Here is a 20,766-nt window from a genome sequence, read left to right as displayed (position 1 = left end):
TTGTGAATCATTTCTTGAGTTTATAGCATTTTACAACAATTGTTTTGAAGTTGAGGCTTACTGAACTTACAGACTTACTGTGGTTTGATTCTAAAAATCACTAAGAGAATAACTAAGTATTAATATCTTCTTAGTAACCACTACTGAAGGATTGCATAGGATTAGAATATGAATCTTTTTTGTGTCTTCAACTCCTTAAGCAGTTCGGTGAAACCTATGAACACTTTCTAGGAGTAATATTTGTTCGTTTGTTTTTTTTCAAGTGCGTAAAATAAAATATATAGGATTACAAAGGACAACAATCATATTGAAATAGTTTGGTTTTTTTTAATTCATAGACCAGACCCCAGGTTAAGAACTCTTGCTCTAAAGAGAGCTAAATAAAGATTTTGAAAAACATTGAGCTACTATGAAAATTTTAAAAATTGCTCATCAACTCTTTTGGAAGAATATAAAACATTTTTCACCTCTTCTAAATTTTCAACTCCTTGCAAAATTCTCATTCCCTCTTCATACTTGAATTAATGACTGAAATAAGCTTTTTAAAAAGCCATCAACATAACAAAGGTTTGAAAACTGATTTGTAAGTTAGGTTTTATGTAAAATACCTACAGTTTTTTAGCTGAACAGAAGGTAGTAAATTCATTAAAGTAATGAGAATAGAGAGAAGCTAAGTGTCATTTCTTACCAGAGAAGATGTTAAATCCAAAAGACTGATGACCTTCATCTCAATATCTTCCTCACCTAAACTTTTCAGTTTTTGCATGATCTCACTCACTGTTAGCCACTTACAATCCATATCTTGAATAGAAACAATATAATCTCCTTCTTTAGCACCTGCCAGCTAGAAAAGTAATATACAAATGATCAATTTTAATTAAAATTAATCACCATCATAAAGTTTACAAATCTACAAAAATTCACCGTAGCACTTAAAGTACTTTTACCTTATTTAAACATAAACCATAAGTGTGTCCTTCAGAGTTGTTTCTCTTTCACAAATATTCTATCTTCCTACAGCCACATTTATTAATTTGTTTAGGTTGCACATATATATTATATATGTGTTAGCAGTTGTGTTTGTGTGTGTGTGTGTGTGTATGTGTATAAAAGCAGTTGAGTATTTCCCCTTGCTCTCAAATCTGCACCTGAGAATACAGTACTTACTGCAGCAGAGCAGTGTGGATCCAGAAAATGAACTTGTACTGGAGAACCTCCTCTCAAAGTGAACCCCAAATCTCCTTCTTCAATGGTAAATTGAATGGTTCGAGGAGCTGTCCATCTCTTATTTGCTGAAAATATAGATAAAGGGCCCTATGGGATACAAAAACATTTTTATCATTTGCATATTAAAACAGACATCTTAAAGTTATGTTTTAAACAACTTCAAGACCACCGTACCCCAGGGACCTGTGCTTGGATGTATGCTGACTCGGATAAAAGCATAGATGAAATGGTATATAGAGTTTGCAGATGAGATAAAGCTAAGAAGGATAATATCAGATGGCAACTGCTACTCTAAAAGTTCTTGACAGGCTAATATGTTGTACCAAATAAGAATTCTAATAGAAATGTAATTCCTACATTTGCAGTCAAAAAAATTCACTTCACAAGATGGGGGAGACGTGGCTGAACAGTAGTTTGTCTGAAAAGGACGTGGGAGTTTTGATGGACTGCTGGTTCCATATGAATCAACAGTGTGATATGACAGCCAAGAAAGCTATTTTGGTAGATCGAGCACTGGCCCTGGAGTCAGGAGGACCTGAGTTCAAATCCAGCCTCAGACCAGAGACTTGACACTAGCTGTGTGACCCCGGGCAAGTCACTTAACCACAATTGCCTTTAAAAAAAAAAAGCTATTTTGATCATAGGCTGAATTAATGAGCATAATATTTAGGAATAAGGAGGTGACAGTTCCATCGTCCTCCATACCAGTTGCTATATCTGATGGTATTCACTTCTGAAGGTCTCATTTTAGGGAGGACATTGACTAGGATCCAGGAGGGCAACCAAGATAGTGAAGGAACTTGATATCATACTATGCAAGGTTCAGCTGAAGGAACTAGAAATATTTGGCCTGAAAAGAAGACTTAGGGGCATATAAAAACCATCCTTCAAGTATTTGAAGAGCTCTCATGTGGAAAGGGAGCTGGGCTTATTCTTGGCTCCAGAGAGCAGCACACTAGGAACAGTGAGCAGAAGTTGCAAAGAGACAAATTTAGGGTTGATGCTGAAAAAATTTCCTAATGATTAGAGCTATCAAAAGGTGTGGGATATGCTGTCTTAGAGGGTAGTGGATTTTCTCTTTGAAAGTCTTCAACCAAAGGCTAGATGACCACTTGTACCCTGAGATTGTTTTTCGTGTTTGAGTTGGACTAAATGGCCACTGAGATCTCTCCACCTCTGAAATTTTGTAAAATAATTTCTATTCTTGAAATCTTCTAAGGAGGTAGACCAGAAGACTTCTGAAATTTCTTCCAGCTATAAATTTATGATGCTATAATAGATAATCTTTAGTGATTGTTTTTCCAGGAGTCAGAGAAATTGACTTCAAAAAGTGGAGGTTTTAATCTAAGGAGATCTTGGACATGTTCCCAAAAATAAGCACTAGGTTAAGGACTAAAACTAAAGTCCTTAGAGGTTCTGATCAACATTTCTGAATTCTGTGATAGTTGCCTTTAAAAGATAGAAAGAACTGCAGAACATAAATAACCAAAGTGCTTGAGATGGTTTCCTCAATCTCATACAACATAAGCTATGTTGTATGCCCTCAATCAAATGAAAGAACCTGTTCTAAAATAGTCATTCAAGGACATCTAGGACATGCGTAGCCACCACCCTCATCCCACCCCTCGTACTCTTCCCCAAAATTAAGGGTTGTCTACCCAAGGAGGTTATTATCACGTGACACTGTGGTGGATCATACCAGCCTCTGAAAGAAGTCTGTCACTACCACCTTGGAAAACTGTGGTGCTATCATCTCAGCTTCCTGCTCTGTTTTAGCTGTAAAAGAAAATTCAAAACATAAGATGACAATTGTCCATAGTCTTCTTGCCTGGCACCCTGCCCACTGAATGAAGGCTAACTGCATCTAGCTGTCCCTAGCCACCCCACTGGGCCACATCTGCCTCTACCTTCCCAACCTGCTGCCTCTACCTTCCCAACCTGATCTCCAGCTCTTACCCTGGGGATCAACTGAGCAGTGAAAATTCACTTCATCTACCCAGCTACCCAGTGTCTACCCCTTGCTCTGGGAACAGTAATCAAATTAATACTTAACATGGCTTCTGAAAATGATGCGTCCATCACTCCATCACCCTATGCCTCTGTTCACCATCCCTGAGACTTCTCCCTTCTCTGACCACCACTCCCTTGTATGTGTTGTTTCTTCCTATCAGAATGTAAGCTCTTTGAGAGAAGGGACTTCTCTTTTTTGTATCTGTATCCCCAGTGTTTAAGAGTGCCTAACACATAGGAGGTACTTAATAAATGCTTATTGACAGACTGATTGACTTCAACTGCATTCTGAGAGAAGTAACTTATGACTATCACCTTTTGAGGCCTAGCAAGTGAAAGGCATTTAACTACATCCCTTTAAGTATGTACTTCCGTTTGTTGTCCAATTGAAAGATTTTTGAAAATACTTCAAAAATATTTATTTAGTAAAATGCAAACGACTAGGCATTGAGTAGGATGAAAAGTAAAAACTCCAAAAAAACAGGCTGATGCTATCAAAGTATAAATATATAGAAATATAATTCAAGATTACTAGACAATCCTTTGACTTATTTCAAGTATTCAGGTTCATTCTGCAGTTAGAAGAGAACTTGCTAACCACTGTCTAAGAGTCTTAAAGAAGGGGCAGCTAGGTGGCACAGTGCATAGAGCTCCAGCTTTGGAGTCAGGAGGACCCAATTTCAAATCTAGCTTCTGACACTTGACATTTACCTAGCTGTGTGACCCTGGGCAAGTCACTTAACCCCAAATGCCTCACCAAAAAGCAAAAAAAAAAAGTCTTAAAGAAATAATGGCTCTACGTAGACTATGAATGAAATTATGTAATAACTACGCTTCTCCCTATTTGCATTTTAGCTCCCCACCTTCAGACATAGAAAAAGGGAATCCAAGGACATACTCTGTTCAAATCTATCATTTGCCTAAAGGACCCACCAGAATATTTGCCCTAGTAACATTTAGCTTTTGATCAGATGTAACATTATTTAAAGATCTTCCTCAATTTTCAGAGAAAAACTTCCCATAAGTCATCTCTTCCCTTATATCACAATTCAATCCTAATATTGTCATACAAAGAGTAGGAAGCATTAGAAGAACATGTTATATTTCTCACTCTAACCTTCAAGGCCCTCTAGTGGTCTAGGGGAGTGCTACATTTGGAGTTAGAAGGTCTGGATCCAAATCCCGCATTGCTACGCCTATGTACATCCAAGGACTTGGACACAATGACCTCTCAGGTCCCTTCCATCTCTAACTCTACCTTTTCAGCCTTCTGCACAGTTTCAAAATAATACACACATTTCTCCAGACAAAGCAGAATATTCCTGCTGCTCTCTAAACAGACCTCTACTCGTTTGTTCTCCCTGGGTTGCCTTTCCCCCCCATTCTCAAAGTAAGGAAATCCTATCCATATTTGGAAGCCTAACTCAAATCTCACCTCTATGAAGCCTTTCCTGGCCACCTCTTTCCACTAATTGTTTTTCCACTGCTAACTTCTATAGCCCTTTGTTCACATCTTTCTTACAGTACTGATAGTAGCATTTTGCACGATACTTATTTATGTGTAAGTCTTATCTCCCCTTCTACACTAGAAGCTTTTGGATAACAAGGACTATGTCTTGCTCATCTCTGCATTCCCACAGTGCCTGGCACAGAGGGAGTGCTATAGATACTGACTGACTGAATGCAAGCTGATTTTGTCCGTGATAGACACAGGCAGGATGGATATCCTGTGAACAATCATGTAAGGACTTACAGGTAATATCTGGAGCATCTATTAAATTCAGAAAATCATCATCTTGTTCATGTTGGGAGTATTTGAGATGAGACCTCTTGTGAGCAACAGACAAGATTTCCTGAAGAATCTCAATGTTCCTCAGCTTTTTGCACAGGCTGGCTGCCCTCACAGATTCTTCATGATCAGCAATGGCTTTACGTAAATGGGATTTTCCTGAAAACATAAATCATTATGAAAATTAACTAAAATTTAAAATTCAATAGTATTTAAAAAGCATTTAATGTTTCAGACTGATCAGCTTTATTAACAGCTAGAAAACTTCGAAAACTAATTCAACTGCTTTGCTTTACAGAGGAGAAAATTAAGTTACAGAGAAACTAAGTATATTGCCCAAGGTCATAGAATTCATTCAGTCTATTCCTGCTGCTCTCTGAATAGGCCTTAAATTTTCCTGACTCTGAACCTTTGCTTATGTTATTCAGTCTCCCTTGGATGCCTTTTCCCTCCCCCCATTCTCAAAAGTATGGAAATCTTACCCATCCTTATAAGGCTAACTCAAATCCCATCTCCACTAAGAAGCCTTCTCTGATCACTCCTGGTCAACAATTTCATTTCCACTTCTGACTGAGTATCCTGTTTTTACTTGCTTTATAGTACTTATCACATGCCATTTTGTGTTAGTTATTTATAAGTCTTATCTCGCCTTTTTCATTTCCAGGTCCTCCAATTCTAAATTTAGCAGAGCTGGAACTCAATCCCAGGTTGACCAATGGTTTTTGATGCATGGAGCGGCAAAAAAGAGCTGTTTTCTAGTAGAATCATTTGGTCTTACTGAAGACCTATTAAATGCATCTGCAAAAACCTCATTCTTGCTTATGAGATAACTAAATTGGCAATCAAATCTAGCTACAAAAACTATGAATGTTAGGAAGAGGTGTTTGTTAATTTTGAAACATTTGATCCAATCTCAGCCTAGATAATTTAAAAATAACTGTTGCAAAATTACATATTCAAAAATGCAACTTTCAAACTTGAATAACTACTACAAAGCAGAATGATTTACAGCCCACTATCCTTTAGGAACATTTTGGAGCATGGAGAAAGCACATGGATAGGCCAAACCCCAGGGAGGTAATTTTTATGAGCTTTTTGGGAGCAATACTTTCCCTATTTCCCATACAAACAATAGTATTTACCTAGTTGTTTCCGTTCATTTTTGTTCTTCAATGTTGCCAAAGGTGTAAATCCTTCAGGCATGTGATCATACAGCTGAGACAAGCACTTTTCCTGTTGGTCTTCATCATCTCCAGGATTCACTACAATGACAGGGATTTTGGCATAAGTTTGATTTGTAAACTGAATAAATCAGAATAGAAACTCTGAATATTCTCTTTAAACTCTGCATTATATAATTTCATCTTTGCTATGATGGAAGTGGCAGTTTTATAATGCTGCACTAAGTAACAGCCCTATATAATACTCCCCTCAAAGCCATGTATGCTGGCTTCTCTGCTTTTCCTCCTCATTTCCTGTCTTCAAATCTTATCTGTTCCTCAAAGCCCAGTTCAAATCCCACCTCTTCTATGAAGCTTTCCCTGATCACCCCAACACAAAGTAATCTCTCCCTTCAAGTCTAAACTAAAATAAACATAAGGGTGTTTTTTGTCTATATCACACATCTGATTCTCATCATATGCTACCTTGTGGTGTTATTTTAAATTTTAAGAGTATAGACTGTCTCCTCAACTAGATTGCAAGTCCATTTGGGGCCAGAACTCTATTTCATACTTCCTGTATGTCCTAAACACCTACCACAGGGCTTTGCAGAGTCGGCATTTGATAATTCAACAAACATTTATCAATCGCTTGCTATATATGCAAAGCACTATGTTGGGCACTAGAGATAAAAAGACAAAAGCAAAGAAATCCCCTTCCTAAATACAGACTGAGCTCCTACATTAGATTGTTAGATTCCCTTGGTAGCGAGGACTATCTTTTTTGCCTTTCTTTGTCCCTCCAATGCTTAGCACACAGTAGGCACTTATGCTTCTTGACTTGACATTAATACGAAAGAGAGTCTGGTAAAATATAGGTGGATGAATGGATGGTCAGATAGTTTATAAATTTCCATAGTACCTCACTGGGCTAAGCAAAAGAAACAAAATGCAGAGCTTCTTGATACTAATGCTGGCATTCCCATTGACTTTATATATCCCCAATAACATCATCTGTCAAACAGAAATAGTATTGACCTGCCTTAAGGTCATACTAAGTCATTTTGCAGAAGCATGAAAAAAAAGCATTTTTAGTTTAAGGAAATTTTTTTTTTCTTAACTCTTACATTGATGATCAATCAGAATGGTGGCAGCAAAGTAGTGAGCCAGAGCTCTATAATGGTCAGATTTCACTTTGACCAGGGTGGCCCAAGAGTACGGGATATTCTCTTTAACTGGCTCCTGACTCATAGCTGAGTGAAGTTGCTGGTAAACCTCCCCAACCTAAAACGAGAGAGAGGAAAAAGATCACTGGCACAAAACTGCTCCATGTTTCCTCTGCCAAGGACAAAAAGCTCTTTCTTTTACAAGCAATAATGCATACAGTCAGGTCATTCTAGAATTGGACAAACATTTTCAAGGTCATTTCCTATTGTTAACTTCAAAATTAAAAGAATAATCAGACAGGCAATTGTAATAATAGATTTATTGATGGTTTAAAAGCTCAGGTTGGTGTTACTGATCCATGTCATGCAATAAATTTGTACAGAGAGCAATAATGAGGTCCCTGGCTAGGAACAGAATAAAGAACACTCTTAATGAGCAAATTCTGGGGAAGACCTTCATTGGACTTGGGGTTTATATCTGCCAGAAATATGCAATGACCCACCAAAGGCATGGGAGTCAAGAAATAAAGCCAGCTCTAAAAATACAGCATCACTACTTACCTTGGCAGCTTCCTGGGCCATCTTCACTAAGGTAAAGAACTCATTTTGGATCCCAGGGAGACTAATTTTCTCAAAGATGATTTCTTGAGCTTGTGCTAACATCATTCTGACCAGAACATTTAGCATGGCAGGGCTCATGTCATAACTTGGTGTATGAGTAAATGTTTCCTTTAGGTAGTTTAAAACTCCTTAAATGTAACAAAAAAAAAAAAAAATCACATCAGTTGAAAGAAGAAATACCCCCAACTCTCCTACATTAGAAAGAGATTAAACACATATACATATGCACACATAAAATTGATCTCTATACTGGCTTCATGAAAAACTGCATTTCCCCTTAATGCTTACAAAGCCATAGAACTAGTATCTGTACTCATCACTGTCAATCAATCATTCTCTGGCAAAAGCTGCATGCTCAGTTTCATTAATAGTAGGTTCATAAGGAATGCTTGAGGCATCAAGGTTTGTGATATATCTAACTTTGTATCCCCAGTATCTAACACTAAGCCTTCCAAACAGTAGACATTTAACATTTGTTAAATTAATGATGTTCCCAAGTTTGTAATATTATTCATTCCGTCAACATTTAGCTTTTAAAGAATAAAGAAGCAAAAATAACAACCAACTTAGGAAAGACCCTTGGATTTGGAGAGTCATGTGAGGGCTTGGCACCCCACAAACTGACCTTGGAAGATGTGACAATAGGCACAGAATGAGGAGGCGCTTTTCTGGTTTCATTCATACGGAAAATTACAATGTATATTTCAGCTACTATATTTTCCCCTTCAAAAATTCACTATCAAAAATAAAACTGACAAATCAGGAGCTGAAACATAACCTCCAACATCATTCCCACCCAACTGGTTCATCTAGTTTCACCAGCATATAAACTGCACCATGTTCTGGGGAAGTGTTACAGAAGCTGGTTAGGAGCTACTATATACATTTTCTATTTGCATGAAGGTTGGCATGATATAGAGCAGAGGTTCTTAATGTGGAGTCTGTGAACTTTTTTTAAAAAATTGGTATCTATTTCAGTATACTTGGCTTCCTTTTTAATCCTATGCATTTTATGCATTTAAAAGCATTATTCTGAGAAGGGATCCCTAAGTTTCACCAGACTGTCAAAGTGGAGGGGGTCTATGACACAAAAGGGTTTAAGAACATCTAGTACAAAAGCTTACTTTAAATTCTGTATACCCTTTGACCCAGCAGTGTCACTACTTAAGTCTATATCCCAAAGAGATTTAAAAAAAGAAGAATACTCATATGTACAAAAATATTTATAGTAGTTCTTTTTGATGTGGCAAAGAATTGAAAACTGAGGGGTTGCCTATCAGCTGGGCAATGGCTGAACAAATTCTGGCATATAAATGAGTTGTTTCAGTCGTGTCCAACTCTTTGTGACCCTACTTGGGTTTTGGGGTTGTTGTTTTTTTGGGCAAAGATAGTGGAGTGGTTTAACATTTCCTTTTTTTTTTTTTTTTTTTTAATAAATGAGGAAAGTGAGGCAAACACGGTTAAGTGACTTGCCCAAGGTCATACAGCTAGTTACATGTCTGAGGCTGGATTTGAACTCAGGTCTTCCTGACTCCAGGTCCAGGGCCCTATCTACTGCACCACAAAATACTATTATGCTCTAAGATAAAATGAAGGAGATATTTCCAGAGAAACTGAGGAAGACTTGTATAAACTAGTACAGAGTGAAGTGAACAGTACTAGAAGAACAACTAATACAATAACATTGTAAAGACAATCAACTTCAAAAGACTTGAGAACTCTGATCAATGCAATGACCAAGCCCAGTTCCAGAAAAACAATGATGAATCATGCTATCCACCTCCTAACAGAGAGGTGATGAGCTCAGGATGCAGACCAAGACATTTTTTGGACATGGCTAATGTGGTCAATTAGTTTTGTTTGACTTATGAATATTTGTTACAGAAGTTTTGTTTTGTCTTTCTCAATGCAGGGGGGAAAGGGGTAGAAGGAAGAGAAGGTGGATTTTCATTCATTAAAAAATAATTGTTGTAATAAAACAAAAAGTAAAGTAAAATTAAATTTTTAAAAAATAAACCATGACATAGAAGACAGAATAGTAGACCTGGGAGTCAAGAGGGCCTGGGGTCAAACTCTGCTTCAAACACTAGCCATATAACCCTGTCACTTAATCTCTTTCAACCTCTGGGGACTCCTGAATTACGCCATCATGCCCCTACACTGGGTACCTGCCTCACCTCTACCCTGCCCCTGCCCTTCAGTTTCCTTTTGTGTGCTGTCTTTCCCCATTCAATTGTAAGTTCTTTGAGGGAAGGGTCTGTCTTTCTTTTTCATTTTTGTATCCCCAGCACTTAGCACAGTGCCTGGCACAAAACAGGTACTTAATAAATGTTTATTGACTGACCAACAGCAATACTTATAGTTTTTATCCCATAAGATAATTATGAGATCAAATGAGATAAGATATACAGTGTTTTCCAAATCTTAAAGTGGATGTTTTTGTTTTATTTACTTTTAAAATAAAACACGTTATTTATTTTTATTAGTTATTAGTTTTATTATGTCCACACCTATGATTTCATTGGTATAAGCAATTTCCTCTACCAAGACAGACTGGCAACTGTTCTGTAATATTTTTAGTAAATTGCCTAAAGCACCGAGACCTTAAGTGACATGCCCAGTATTACACAGTATGTTTTCAGGCAGAACTTGAACTCACGTCTTTCTGACTCTCAGGCCAGCTCTCTATCCACTATGCCATCCTGCCTTTCCAGACATTTTCCGTCTGTATGTCTGTTTTGATGAGTTTGTAAATATTGGTAAAAATAAAAAAAGATGTCATATAATTCTTACTAAGTTTCATCCCCTTATAATGTATCCCACAGAATTTTAGACCTCAAAGTACCATGAAACTCTCTTCTAATCTAATCCTTTCATTTTACAGTTGAGAAACCTATGGCTCATGGAGAGGAAATTACTTTCCCCAAGGTCACACAAGTTAATGGCAGCTCTGGGACTAGACCTGACACTTCCTGATGGCTGGAATAAATAGGTTTGCCTGGGTTTCCAGTGGAAAATCTTGTCTTTGGAGTTTTACCAACCATTTCACCAAACAGCTGCCAATAATGTTAATCTATAGAACTACATATTGTTGAATGTGAATCCTGAACCCACTCCTACAGGCTCAATTCCCACTGAAATAGGCTGCAGAGATTTATTATTCAATGGAGTCATGAGTGAGTCGGTGCCACAGGTGAACAGAAAAAATAAGAGTAGAAATACAAGTGGACAAAAGACTGTCATGAGAGTCAAGAAGCCCAACTCTGTCACGGGCTGGGTCATCTTACTCTTCTAGCCTTGAGCATCCCCATTCTCTAAGAGGAGGGGCATGGACTCGATGCAATCTGAGATCCCTTCAATCTCTAACTTTCTGTAGTTAAGCAAAGAATTATTCTACATCTAAATCCATAATGCTCTTGACTCAAGTATTACTGTAATGAGAAAAGTCAAGAAACAACTTATTCACATCTTTAAAAATTACAAAAAAAAAATCCTTTATATATTGGTTTCTGTGACTAGAGTAACTTATTCTATCTTTCAAAATAGTATTCTTTGACCCATACATACAAAAATATTTACAGTAGCACTTTTGGTTGTAACAAAAAAAACTGGAAACAAAGTTGGGAAATTCCCCCCCAGATTGGAGAATGGCTGTACAAATTATGACAAATGAACATCGTGGAATATTATTTTGCTGTAAGAAATGACAAAAGTGTCATATTAAGAGAAACCTGGGACGACTTGTATGAAACACTGCAGGGCAAACTGAGAAGAATAAGGAGAACAATTTATATAATGACTATAACTTTGTAAAAGAACATAACAGTCAATGAATTAAGGAGCAAGACTAATCTAATGGTCAATCACAACTGCAGAAGACTGATGACGTCACTCTCTTGACAGAGATGTGATGGACTAGAAGGTACAGAAAGAGACATACATTTTCAGATATAACAAGTGTATGGATTTGTTTGTAGATTTCATGAGACTTCTTATTTATTAGAGGTGAGGGAGGGTAGAAATAGTGATATGAAGAAAAGAGAAGAGATTCAGTGGATTATTGAAAAAAATAAAATAAACAGAGAGCCAAAGGAAGATCGTAAGGAGACACAAACAAGCAGGTCAGTGTTGGAACTACCACATTAAATTTGAAATTAAAAAAAAAAGGCAAAAGTTAGTGGAGATTCATAGCTGTGTATGCAGTCCTCTTTTTCTGATCTTTGTATAAGGAAATATTAACATTTCTTGTTTATCAAGTTCAGAATAATAAAGAGATAAACATTTAAATAAAAAAAAGTGTTCCTTCTACAAAGGAACAATGTGCAGTAAACCTACCCAAGTTCAGATTTGGGAAAAATTAATGATTAAGCTCCAGAATCCTGTACAAAAAAATCAGATGATGCCAACAGGCTTTGGACCACTAAACAATTCTCTTTTTGTACTTTCACAGAAAGTTGGTAATGAACCCACAGAAAGAGCCCTTACAGGTATGAAGGCTAGCTACTGGGGTCCCAGTAACTGGAAAGCCAAGCAAAGTTGGCAAAATCAAGGTTAAAAAAAAGTGTCAAAAACAAAATAATAGCAATCCTTTCTGAAGAACAAAGAGAGCAGGCATCAAAGGTAATGAGACAATTTCTCTTACTGAAATACACACACACACACACACACACACACACACACGCGCGCGCGCGCGCATGCTCCCATACCCCTTGCACCCTTACACGTAAGCAGTTTCCTCATACAACTCTCACCTGCAGCTCTCTGAAAGGCGTCCACAGCATGTTCAAGCCCTGTTTGTGTCTGCCGGTTACTTCGGGTTCCAATTTGTGTATAAACAGCACCAATATTAAATAGGATACTGGCTTTTTCCAGCAACAAATTCTGCTGGCCAACTGGAACACCAGTTAATGAATCATACCTATTTAAGAAAATTTTAAGGATAAAGAAAACTTCACTTTTGCTTCTGTTGAAAACATAATAATCCTTTACATAAACTGAAAGACAGATACCACAAGCTATTTGATTACAAACAAGGATAACAGACTTGTTCATATTTAATTAAGACCCTATCCAAAACTATTCTTGGTTTCAAAAATAACATGATTCTCTTAATTGAAATATATTTATCAATTTTCTTTATAGTTTTTCCTTCAAATAGAAAATATAAAGAGTTTAAGATTCCTGTTCTGAATGAAAAAAGGACAGAGAGCACCCCATTTGAGACTAAATAATAATACTGCCAACTTGTTTAGTCTTCTATGATAGAAGAGTTAAGACTTTTCTTAGAGGTACATTATAAAAACTCATCTCCTTTCCCAAAGGGAAATTTAGAATCAAGAGCCCCAATGTTTGGATTACTACAGGTAATGAGATATTAAAGTGAAATTCTTATTCTAACTCTTAGTTAAACAAAAATGCACCTTAATTCACAATCAACTTGGCCAGTCTCCCCAGGCATACCTGGAGAAAATTTACAATTTCACTGGAATGCTTTAAATAATCTTGCTCTTTTAAGAATGCACACTAAACAGGCAAAGATGACAAAAATGGGAATAGAAATAGTGGAAGGAAGGGGCTGAGGAAAGGACAGGCACACTAATACACTGTGGATGGAACTGTAACTCAGTCCAACCATTCCAGAAAAGGATTTGGAATTATACTAAAAAAGACACTAAAATTCCTATGCCCAGGGATCCCTTTAATAGGTATACATTCACCAAAATTTTTACAAGCAGCACTTTTTGTAGTTACCAAATAACTGGAAGTAAAGAAAATGTCCATTAATTGGGGCCTAAACAAACATATAATATATAATGTTATAGAATTTTATTGCCCTCTAAGAAATGATGAATATGAGAATTCAAAGCAGCATGAAAAGACTTATATGAAATGATAAAGAGTAAAGGGAAGCTGAACCAGAAACATGTTATACACAATTACAAAAACAGAAATGAAAAGAATAAAAAAAAAAAAGAAGAAACTGAATATTTTGTAATTATAGTGAAAGAACTTGGCCCTGGATAAGAGTTGAGAAAACATACCTTCTTCACCTTATTGCAGAGGCAGAGGAGTATGGGTGTAGAATACTAACTATATTATGAAACATAATTGATATGTTGATTGTTTTTGCTGACCTGCTTTTCTTTTCATCTTTCATTTAAAAATTTTATTATAAGAGGTAGTTCACAAGGGATATATAATAAAAAATTTTAAAGGTGACATAAAAACAAAAGATGTGAATAAAAATAAAATTTTTAAAAAGAATGTGTGCTAATACTTGCTAAAAATTGGCTATCCAAATTCACTATCTGGTCAAATCATCAGCACCTAATGTCCTAGGAATTGGAAAAGGCCTGTTCATTAAAACCACCTGCCAAGCCTAGCATAAGAATTCTTCCTTCCAGTGACACAATTTTCCCTATTTGTAATAGGAAGATTAAGACTATTCCAGTTCTATTTAACAACTAGCTTATGGTGTGCAAATAAGCAATGACTGTGAAATGCCTTAAGCTCCTTGGAATCTGCTGCATAAACATTCAATACTCTATCTCTCTTTAGCTATCTTATATAAGTTCAATAATTAAAAAAAAATTTGCTATAAAAAAATGACAAAAGCAATGTATCAAAATGAGAAGTAGTTGAGATAAGTAAGAATATGAAAATATTCATTTAAGTAGGAAGAAAACCAACCTACCATGTAAATAAAATTCCCATATGCCTAGTGGGTGGAAAAAATCTGTTTTCAACAAAGCCAAGCTGAATGAAGTATGTCATTAACAATTCAATACCAGCTTCATCTCGGCTAGGTGTGCGGCAAGCCTAAAGATATTTAGAAAAGAAATACTGAATAAAGGTAAACAACCTACTACTAGCATCAGCTAACAGATCTAACACATATAAAATCAATTCAAAGAACACTGTTCCTACAACTTCTCCACACCCACCCCTAAGTATGCCTCTAACAATTATTAGTGAGATATTTACCTTAACAAAAGTTGGTGGTTCCTGCAATTTGTTTTTCAGTATGGCATTGTAAAATGAAAACAACACACTTACAGATAAACAGAATACATGAGGGATATCAGCTAAGCCTGTGATATCATCGTTACAGTGAATTCTTGGGTAAGGAAACTCCCAACTGCAGGTTTGCACCTTTCTTTGCAACTTATAGTTATCTAGAATACTAGGGTTAAGTGACATGACTAGATTCATGAAGCCAGTATGTATCAGAAAGAAATCTAACACTTCCATTACCTAATAAATGAGATAATACGTATGCAATGCTTTGCAAATTCTAAAGCACTATGTTAATGCTACTTATTATGACTATTATTATTATTCTATCCACTATGCCATGCTTCTTCTCAGAGGCAATATTAAACCATACTATGAAGATGATATGCAAACCTAGTGACTATGTTGAATCCCAGATGAAAACTTACTTGTCTTAGATCCATAAGATCTGCAATTTCATCTTCATATAAGGAACTATCTTCACTGTAATGTTCCAAGATAAAATCCTTTAAAGAAAATGACAAACAGAAAACTTCAAAATGTTTGTACGAAAATGTTTATAGCAACTCATTTTGTGGTGGCAAAAAATTGGAAATTGAGGAGATGCCCATCAACTGGGGAATGGCTGAACAAGTTGTGGTATATGATTGTGATGGAATACTATTGTGGAATGATGAGGGGAATGGTCTTAGAAATACCTAGGAAGACTTGTATGAACTGATGCAAAGCACAGTGAACAGAATCAGGACAATGTTGTACACAATAACAACAATATTGTAATGATGATCAACTGTGAAAGACTTAGCTACTCTAATCAATTCAGTGATCCAAGACAATTCCAAAGGACTCATGATGAAAAATGCTATCCACATCCAGAAAAAGAATTGATGAATGATAAATGCAGAATGATGCATACTTTTTTCGCTTATTTATTTTTCTTTCTTTTTTTGCAACATGGTTAATATGGAAATATGCTTTGTGTGACTTCACATGTATAACTGATATCATATTTACCTTCCCAATGAATGTGTGAGGGGCTAGAGGGAAGGGAATTTAGACTTCAAAATGTTTAAAAATGAATGTTAAAATAAAGTATAATTAGAAAGAAGCTTCAGGAGATTTCTATTGACTCTTTAATAAAATACAAAATCTTCTGCTAGGCACTTAGGGTCTTGCAAAATTATCTGCAACCTATTTTTCCAGATTGATTATTCATTGTTTCCTTTTACACACACTATTCCAAATGAGATGACCTATTTGCTGTTCTCATATACAATATTCTGTCACTCATTTCCATCCCTTTGTTAAGGCTATCCCCCATTCCTGAAATGCACTTCTTCCTTACCTCTTAGAATCCTTCAAGGTTCAGTTCAAATGCCACCCCCTCCAAGAAGCCTTTCCTGATCTCCCCAATTGTCAATGTTCAGACCACCACTACCCTCCAAAATGGTTTTGTGTTTATTTTGTTCATTTCCTCTTTTGTATACATATTGTTTTCTCCCCAGCAGAATGTCAGCACTTTTTCATCTCTTTATCCCATAGGGCTTGGTACATGATAGTTACTTAATAAATGTTTGTTGAATTGGACTGAAGTTCTTATTTGTTAAATACAATTAATTTCGTTTTTATGATGTTATCTGGTATTCTAAGTGTCCAGTAACTTTCTTCTCAAAGAAATTATTCAAGAAACATTGGCCTGAGGCTTCTATAGAGTCTATAAACCTGTGGCCTGTTTGTTTCTTACTCATGAACCACTTTTTGCTGTCCACTATGGCCACATGTACACCGAGGTTACCAAGTATAAAAGTTTATAATGATATAATTTGGAAGTTTTTTTGCAGGATTTCCCTACCAACATCCCACCAAACAGATGCTGGTACATAAGCTAAGATTATCTTTATGGCAGGGCCTTTTTTCAAATGATTTTCACGAGCATTGCAATGGAAGAGACAAAGTATCTCAAGAAATAGTGTTTCTCTGAATATGCAGGTGGAAGCATACTATTTCGTCTCCTTTTCTTGGTTTGTTTTATTGCTTCATTTTCATGTTTCCTCCAGTTAGTTCTAATTCTTCTCTACATCATGACTAATGGTAAAATATGCTTAATATGAATGTATAACTAGAGCCTATATCAGACTGCACACCATCGTGGGGAGGGGAAAAGAGAGGGAGAGGGAAAAATTTAAAACTCAAAATCTTATGGAAGTAAATGTTGCAAACTAAAAATAAATTAATTAATTATAAAAAAAAATCTTCCCGGGGCAGCTAGGTGGTACAGTGGATACAGCACCAGCCCTGAAGTCAGGAGGACCTGAGTTCAAATCCAGCCTCAGACCAAACACTTGACACTTACTAGCTGTGTGACCCTGGACAAGATCTGGGTTCAAGTTCTACTTAACATTGTGGATATCTAACAAGTCACTTAATATCTCATTTCAATGCCCCAGAAAACTCTCTCAGACAATAAACAGCAGATGAGTTGTCAATCTGCTTGGTGTAGAGGGACTTTCCACACTTGGGACTTCTCCCACATTAATAAAATCACAAATCCAAACTTCACCTCGTCCTGTCCAGACCACCCCTCCAAGAACAGAAGAAATGAAAAAGCAAGAACAAAGAAATCTAAAAAGCAATAAGTAAATAAATAATGAAGAATTCCTAGTTTCTTGACATGAATGAATAGGAAACATTTTTTTTAAAGCATCCTAAGTTCAGTCTTTGGCCAAAAAGACTCTTTAAAACAACCCAAATTATCAGTTATGGTAGTGGTGAACCAGATGCCACAGCACATTCTTCTTACTCTGCTCAAATCCTTTTAAAATTGTAAAATACTTTGACCTACATCCTCTTTTTAGCCCAAAAGTTTATGGATATGGACCATGATAACCTCAGTAGTATGCCACCTGGACTTCTATAAGTTGATCTAAAGTAAGAACATGGTTAAAAGAGGAATGTGATAACATATAAGATTCTCAACTACACTTACATGGCAAAATAGGAGAGATTAGGATAACACAAAGTTAAATTTAATAATTTTTCAGTCAGTTATAACAAAGGTAGTACAATATGTTCAGACTTTCATGATTCTCATTTCTATTCACATCTCTCAAGTTTGGAGATTTACCTTAAGAAGGACTGACATGTCAACTTCTTTGGTTTCCTTTAGGCCAAGGGGAATCAGGGGAATTGTAAATGTCTCCCTGTAAGAAAACACAATAAAGTCACATGACTATGTGCAGCCAGGGCACTCTACCATCAAGATCCAATTATCAATACCAATACCTTACATGACGTGTTAAAAAGCACTTGCTGGAGTAATATGATTTTTTTAAAAATCTACCTTTTACAAATTCCCTAGGAATGTGCCCCAATTCCCCAGGATATACCCAAAACATTTCCCTATATTTCACAATTAAGCTATCACTCTCTTCTCTTTTTGCTTTTCACTTAATATACAGCATCCCCTCTAAAGATATTCCCCTGTTTATATCTGCAGATTGGGTCCCCCAGAAGGTGGCTACTACCCCAAGTTCCAATATACTCTATGAGTCACCGTTTTTTGGGGGGAGGGGGATAGGCAATGGGGTTAAGTGACTTGCCCACGGTCACACAGCTAGTGTTATGTGTCTGAGGCCAATTTGAACTCAGGAACTCCTGAATCCAGGGCCAGTGTTCTATCCACTGTGCCACCTAGCTGCCCCCTTGAGTCACTATTTTTAAAAACACAGGTCAAGAATCTCCTCTGGCCACAGTCCACAGTGCTCTCCTGCCTCCACCCTGTTAGCTGTCTCCAGAGCTAGCAAATTAGCTTTTCATAGACCTTTAGGCGCATAACCTAGAGTACTTTCACATTCTTGTACTACTGTCTGAATCCCTACAGCTTCATGGCCCTGACTTTGGAGAGTTAGGGAAGATGTTTTATATCTACCACTTTAATTTTGAATGAACTCTTCCCAGAGAATGAGTAGGTATATAGAGGAGAAAGAATGCCTCTTTTTTTTGGGGGGGGAGGTCATTGTGCTTTGATCTTTCCTATACCATCTCAGTAAATATGCTTTTGTAAATACTAATTAATGTTAACTGGTTAATTAATATTAGGGAAACATTAATTGGTTAAGTGATACTGGTAGGAGTATGCAGGATAGGGACTTGGTAGGCTACAATTAGGAGGACAGGCATCCAGAGGCTTACCCCTAGAAACTTGAGCATAGTAGCAGCCTCCTCTATGGGGACCCAACTTAGGGACCGGGCAACTCCAGAATAGGTATTGCATAGAGAATAAGCAAATACTGTCCCGATTTATAAAAAGGAAGACACAGTAGTCTGAAAAATTATAGGGCATTAAAGCACCATCTCCACATGTGGAACTGAGCTTGACTTAGATCCATGGCAAAATTCTAGAATATACTGCTAAAAGGATGGATTGCTGTTATTTAGAAAGGGAAACTATGATCACTCAAAGCTACATTTATCACAAACAAGTCACACAAAACTAACTTCATTTCCTTTTTGTAGTTCAGGGGAATGAAATAAACATGATAAACCTAAATTTCATTTACTTATTTGTGAATATGCTGTACTCCTCTAATGGATTTCTAATTTTTTTTTTTTGTTCAGGTAATTGGGGTTAAGTGACTTGCCCAGAGTCACAAGGCTAGTGAGTGTTATGTGTCTGAGGCCAGATTTGAATTCAGGTCCTCCTGACTCCAAAGCCAGTGCTCTATCCACTATGCTACCTAGCTGCCCCAGAATATAAGATTTCTGAGGGCAAAGACTCTCTCACTTTTGTATTTATTCCCCAGCACCTGGCAAACATAGCTTAATAAATGCTTGTTAACTGATTGTTTGAAAGCTTCCATAAAGACAAGATACCAGGGCTAGACATTGATAGTAGAAGTTAAATGGATTCAGAACTAGTTGAATGACTGGACCCAAAGAGTAATGATGAGTGTGAAGTCAACTCAGGAGGAATATCCCAGGAAATATTCCAGGTTTGGGACACTTGGCAAGGAGTTGGTGGCCAAGGAGAGGGATAAGGTTGTATACATCTCTCCTAATACCTACTTAGCACAGAGCTCTCTCATAGTAGGTGCTAAATAAACATTTTAAATTAATTAATAAATTAAAAAGCACAATACTAGGAATATTTCAGTACATATTCTGATGTTCTGAGTTCTAACCCTGCTTCTGCCACTAATTTATTCTATAACCTAAGGAGTCACAATTTCCCTACCTCTGTTTCCTCAGTAGTGGAATGAGGTTAATATATGACCTATTTCACAGGGATGTTATGAAAATGAAAATAGACAATGAGTGTGACCTTTGTAATCACTCTTTTCATTATTTTGCTTAGATATTTTGATGGATTCAATTGGGAGAATGCTGATGGTTTATATACGTTAAAACAAAATTTATCAATGTGTATTTTTTAAAATACGTAACAGGGATGAAAGCATTACTTTTGAAAAAGGTAACATTGTTGTACAAATGCAAGATACTATGATGAATCTACATATTCATCTTTCATCTTCCTGTTCATATCTTTAAATAAGACACATATAGAAACTATGCTCTCAACAATGAAAATAACCGTGGTCATTCTAAGAAAAATATAAGGCTAGGGGCAGCTAGGTGGCGCAGTGGATAGAGCACCAGCCCTGAAGTCAGGAGGACCTGAGTTCAAATCCGGCCTCAGACCAAACACTTGACACTTACTTGCTGTGTGACCTTGGGCAAGTCACTTAACCCCAACTGCCTTAAAAAAAAAAAGAAAGAAAAA

At 36.6% G+C, this 20,766-nt stretch overlaps 1 protein-coding gene across 1 annotated transcript in view; it reads right to left on the bottom strand.

Moving 5' to 3' along the window:
* LOC114047310 (rhophilin-2-like) overlaps positions 1-20,766 on the bottom strand; it is a 61,978-nt gene that overhangs the window by 1,362 nt on the left and 39,850 nt on the right. Inside the window, exons 4-14 of the mRNA XM_027868077.1 lie at positions 18,112-18,187; positions 15,416-15,493; positions 14,668-14,792; positions 12,725-12,891; positions 7,914-8,101; positions 7,314-7,470; positions 6,169-6,288; positions 4,991-5,185; positions 2,927-3,003; positions 1,168-1,314; positions 689-844 (exon numbers count right to left, since the gene is read on the bottom strand). Of these exons, the coding sequence (XP_027723878.1) occupies positions 689-844; positions 1,168-1,314; positions 2,927-3,003; positions 4,991-5,185; positions 6,169-6,288; positions 7,314-7,470; positions 7,914-8,101; positions 12,725-12,891; positions 14,668-14,792; positions 15,416-15,493; positions 18,112-18,187 (1,486 nt within the window). The remainder of the gene's footprint in view (positions 1-688; positions 845-1,167; positions 1,315-2,926; positions 3,004-4,990; positions 5,186-6,168; positions 6,289-7,313; positions 7,471-7,913; positions 8,102-12,724; positions 12,892-14,667; positions 14,793-15,415; positions 15,494-18,111; positions 18,188-20,766) is intronic.

Source organism: Vombatus ursinus, unplaced genomic scaffold (genome assembly GCF_900497805.2).
Source record: "Vombatus ursinus unplaced genomic scaffold, bare-nosed wombat genome assembly UNPS02014786.1, whole genome shotgun sequence".
NCBI classification, from domain to species: domain Eukaryota; kingdom Metazoa; phylum Chordata; class Mammalia; order Diprotodontia; family Vombatidae; genus Vombatus; species Vombatus ursinus.
The sequence above is the reverse complement of the archived record's forward strand: the minus strand, read 5'-3'. Positions and strand labels throughout refer to the sequence as shown.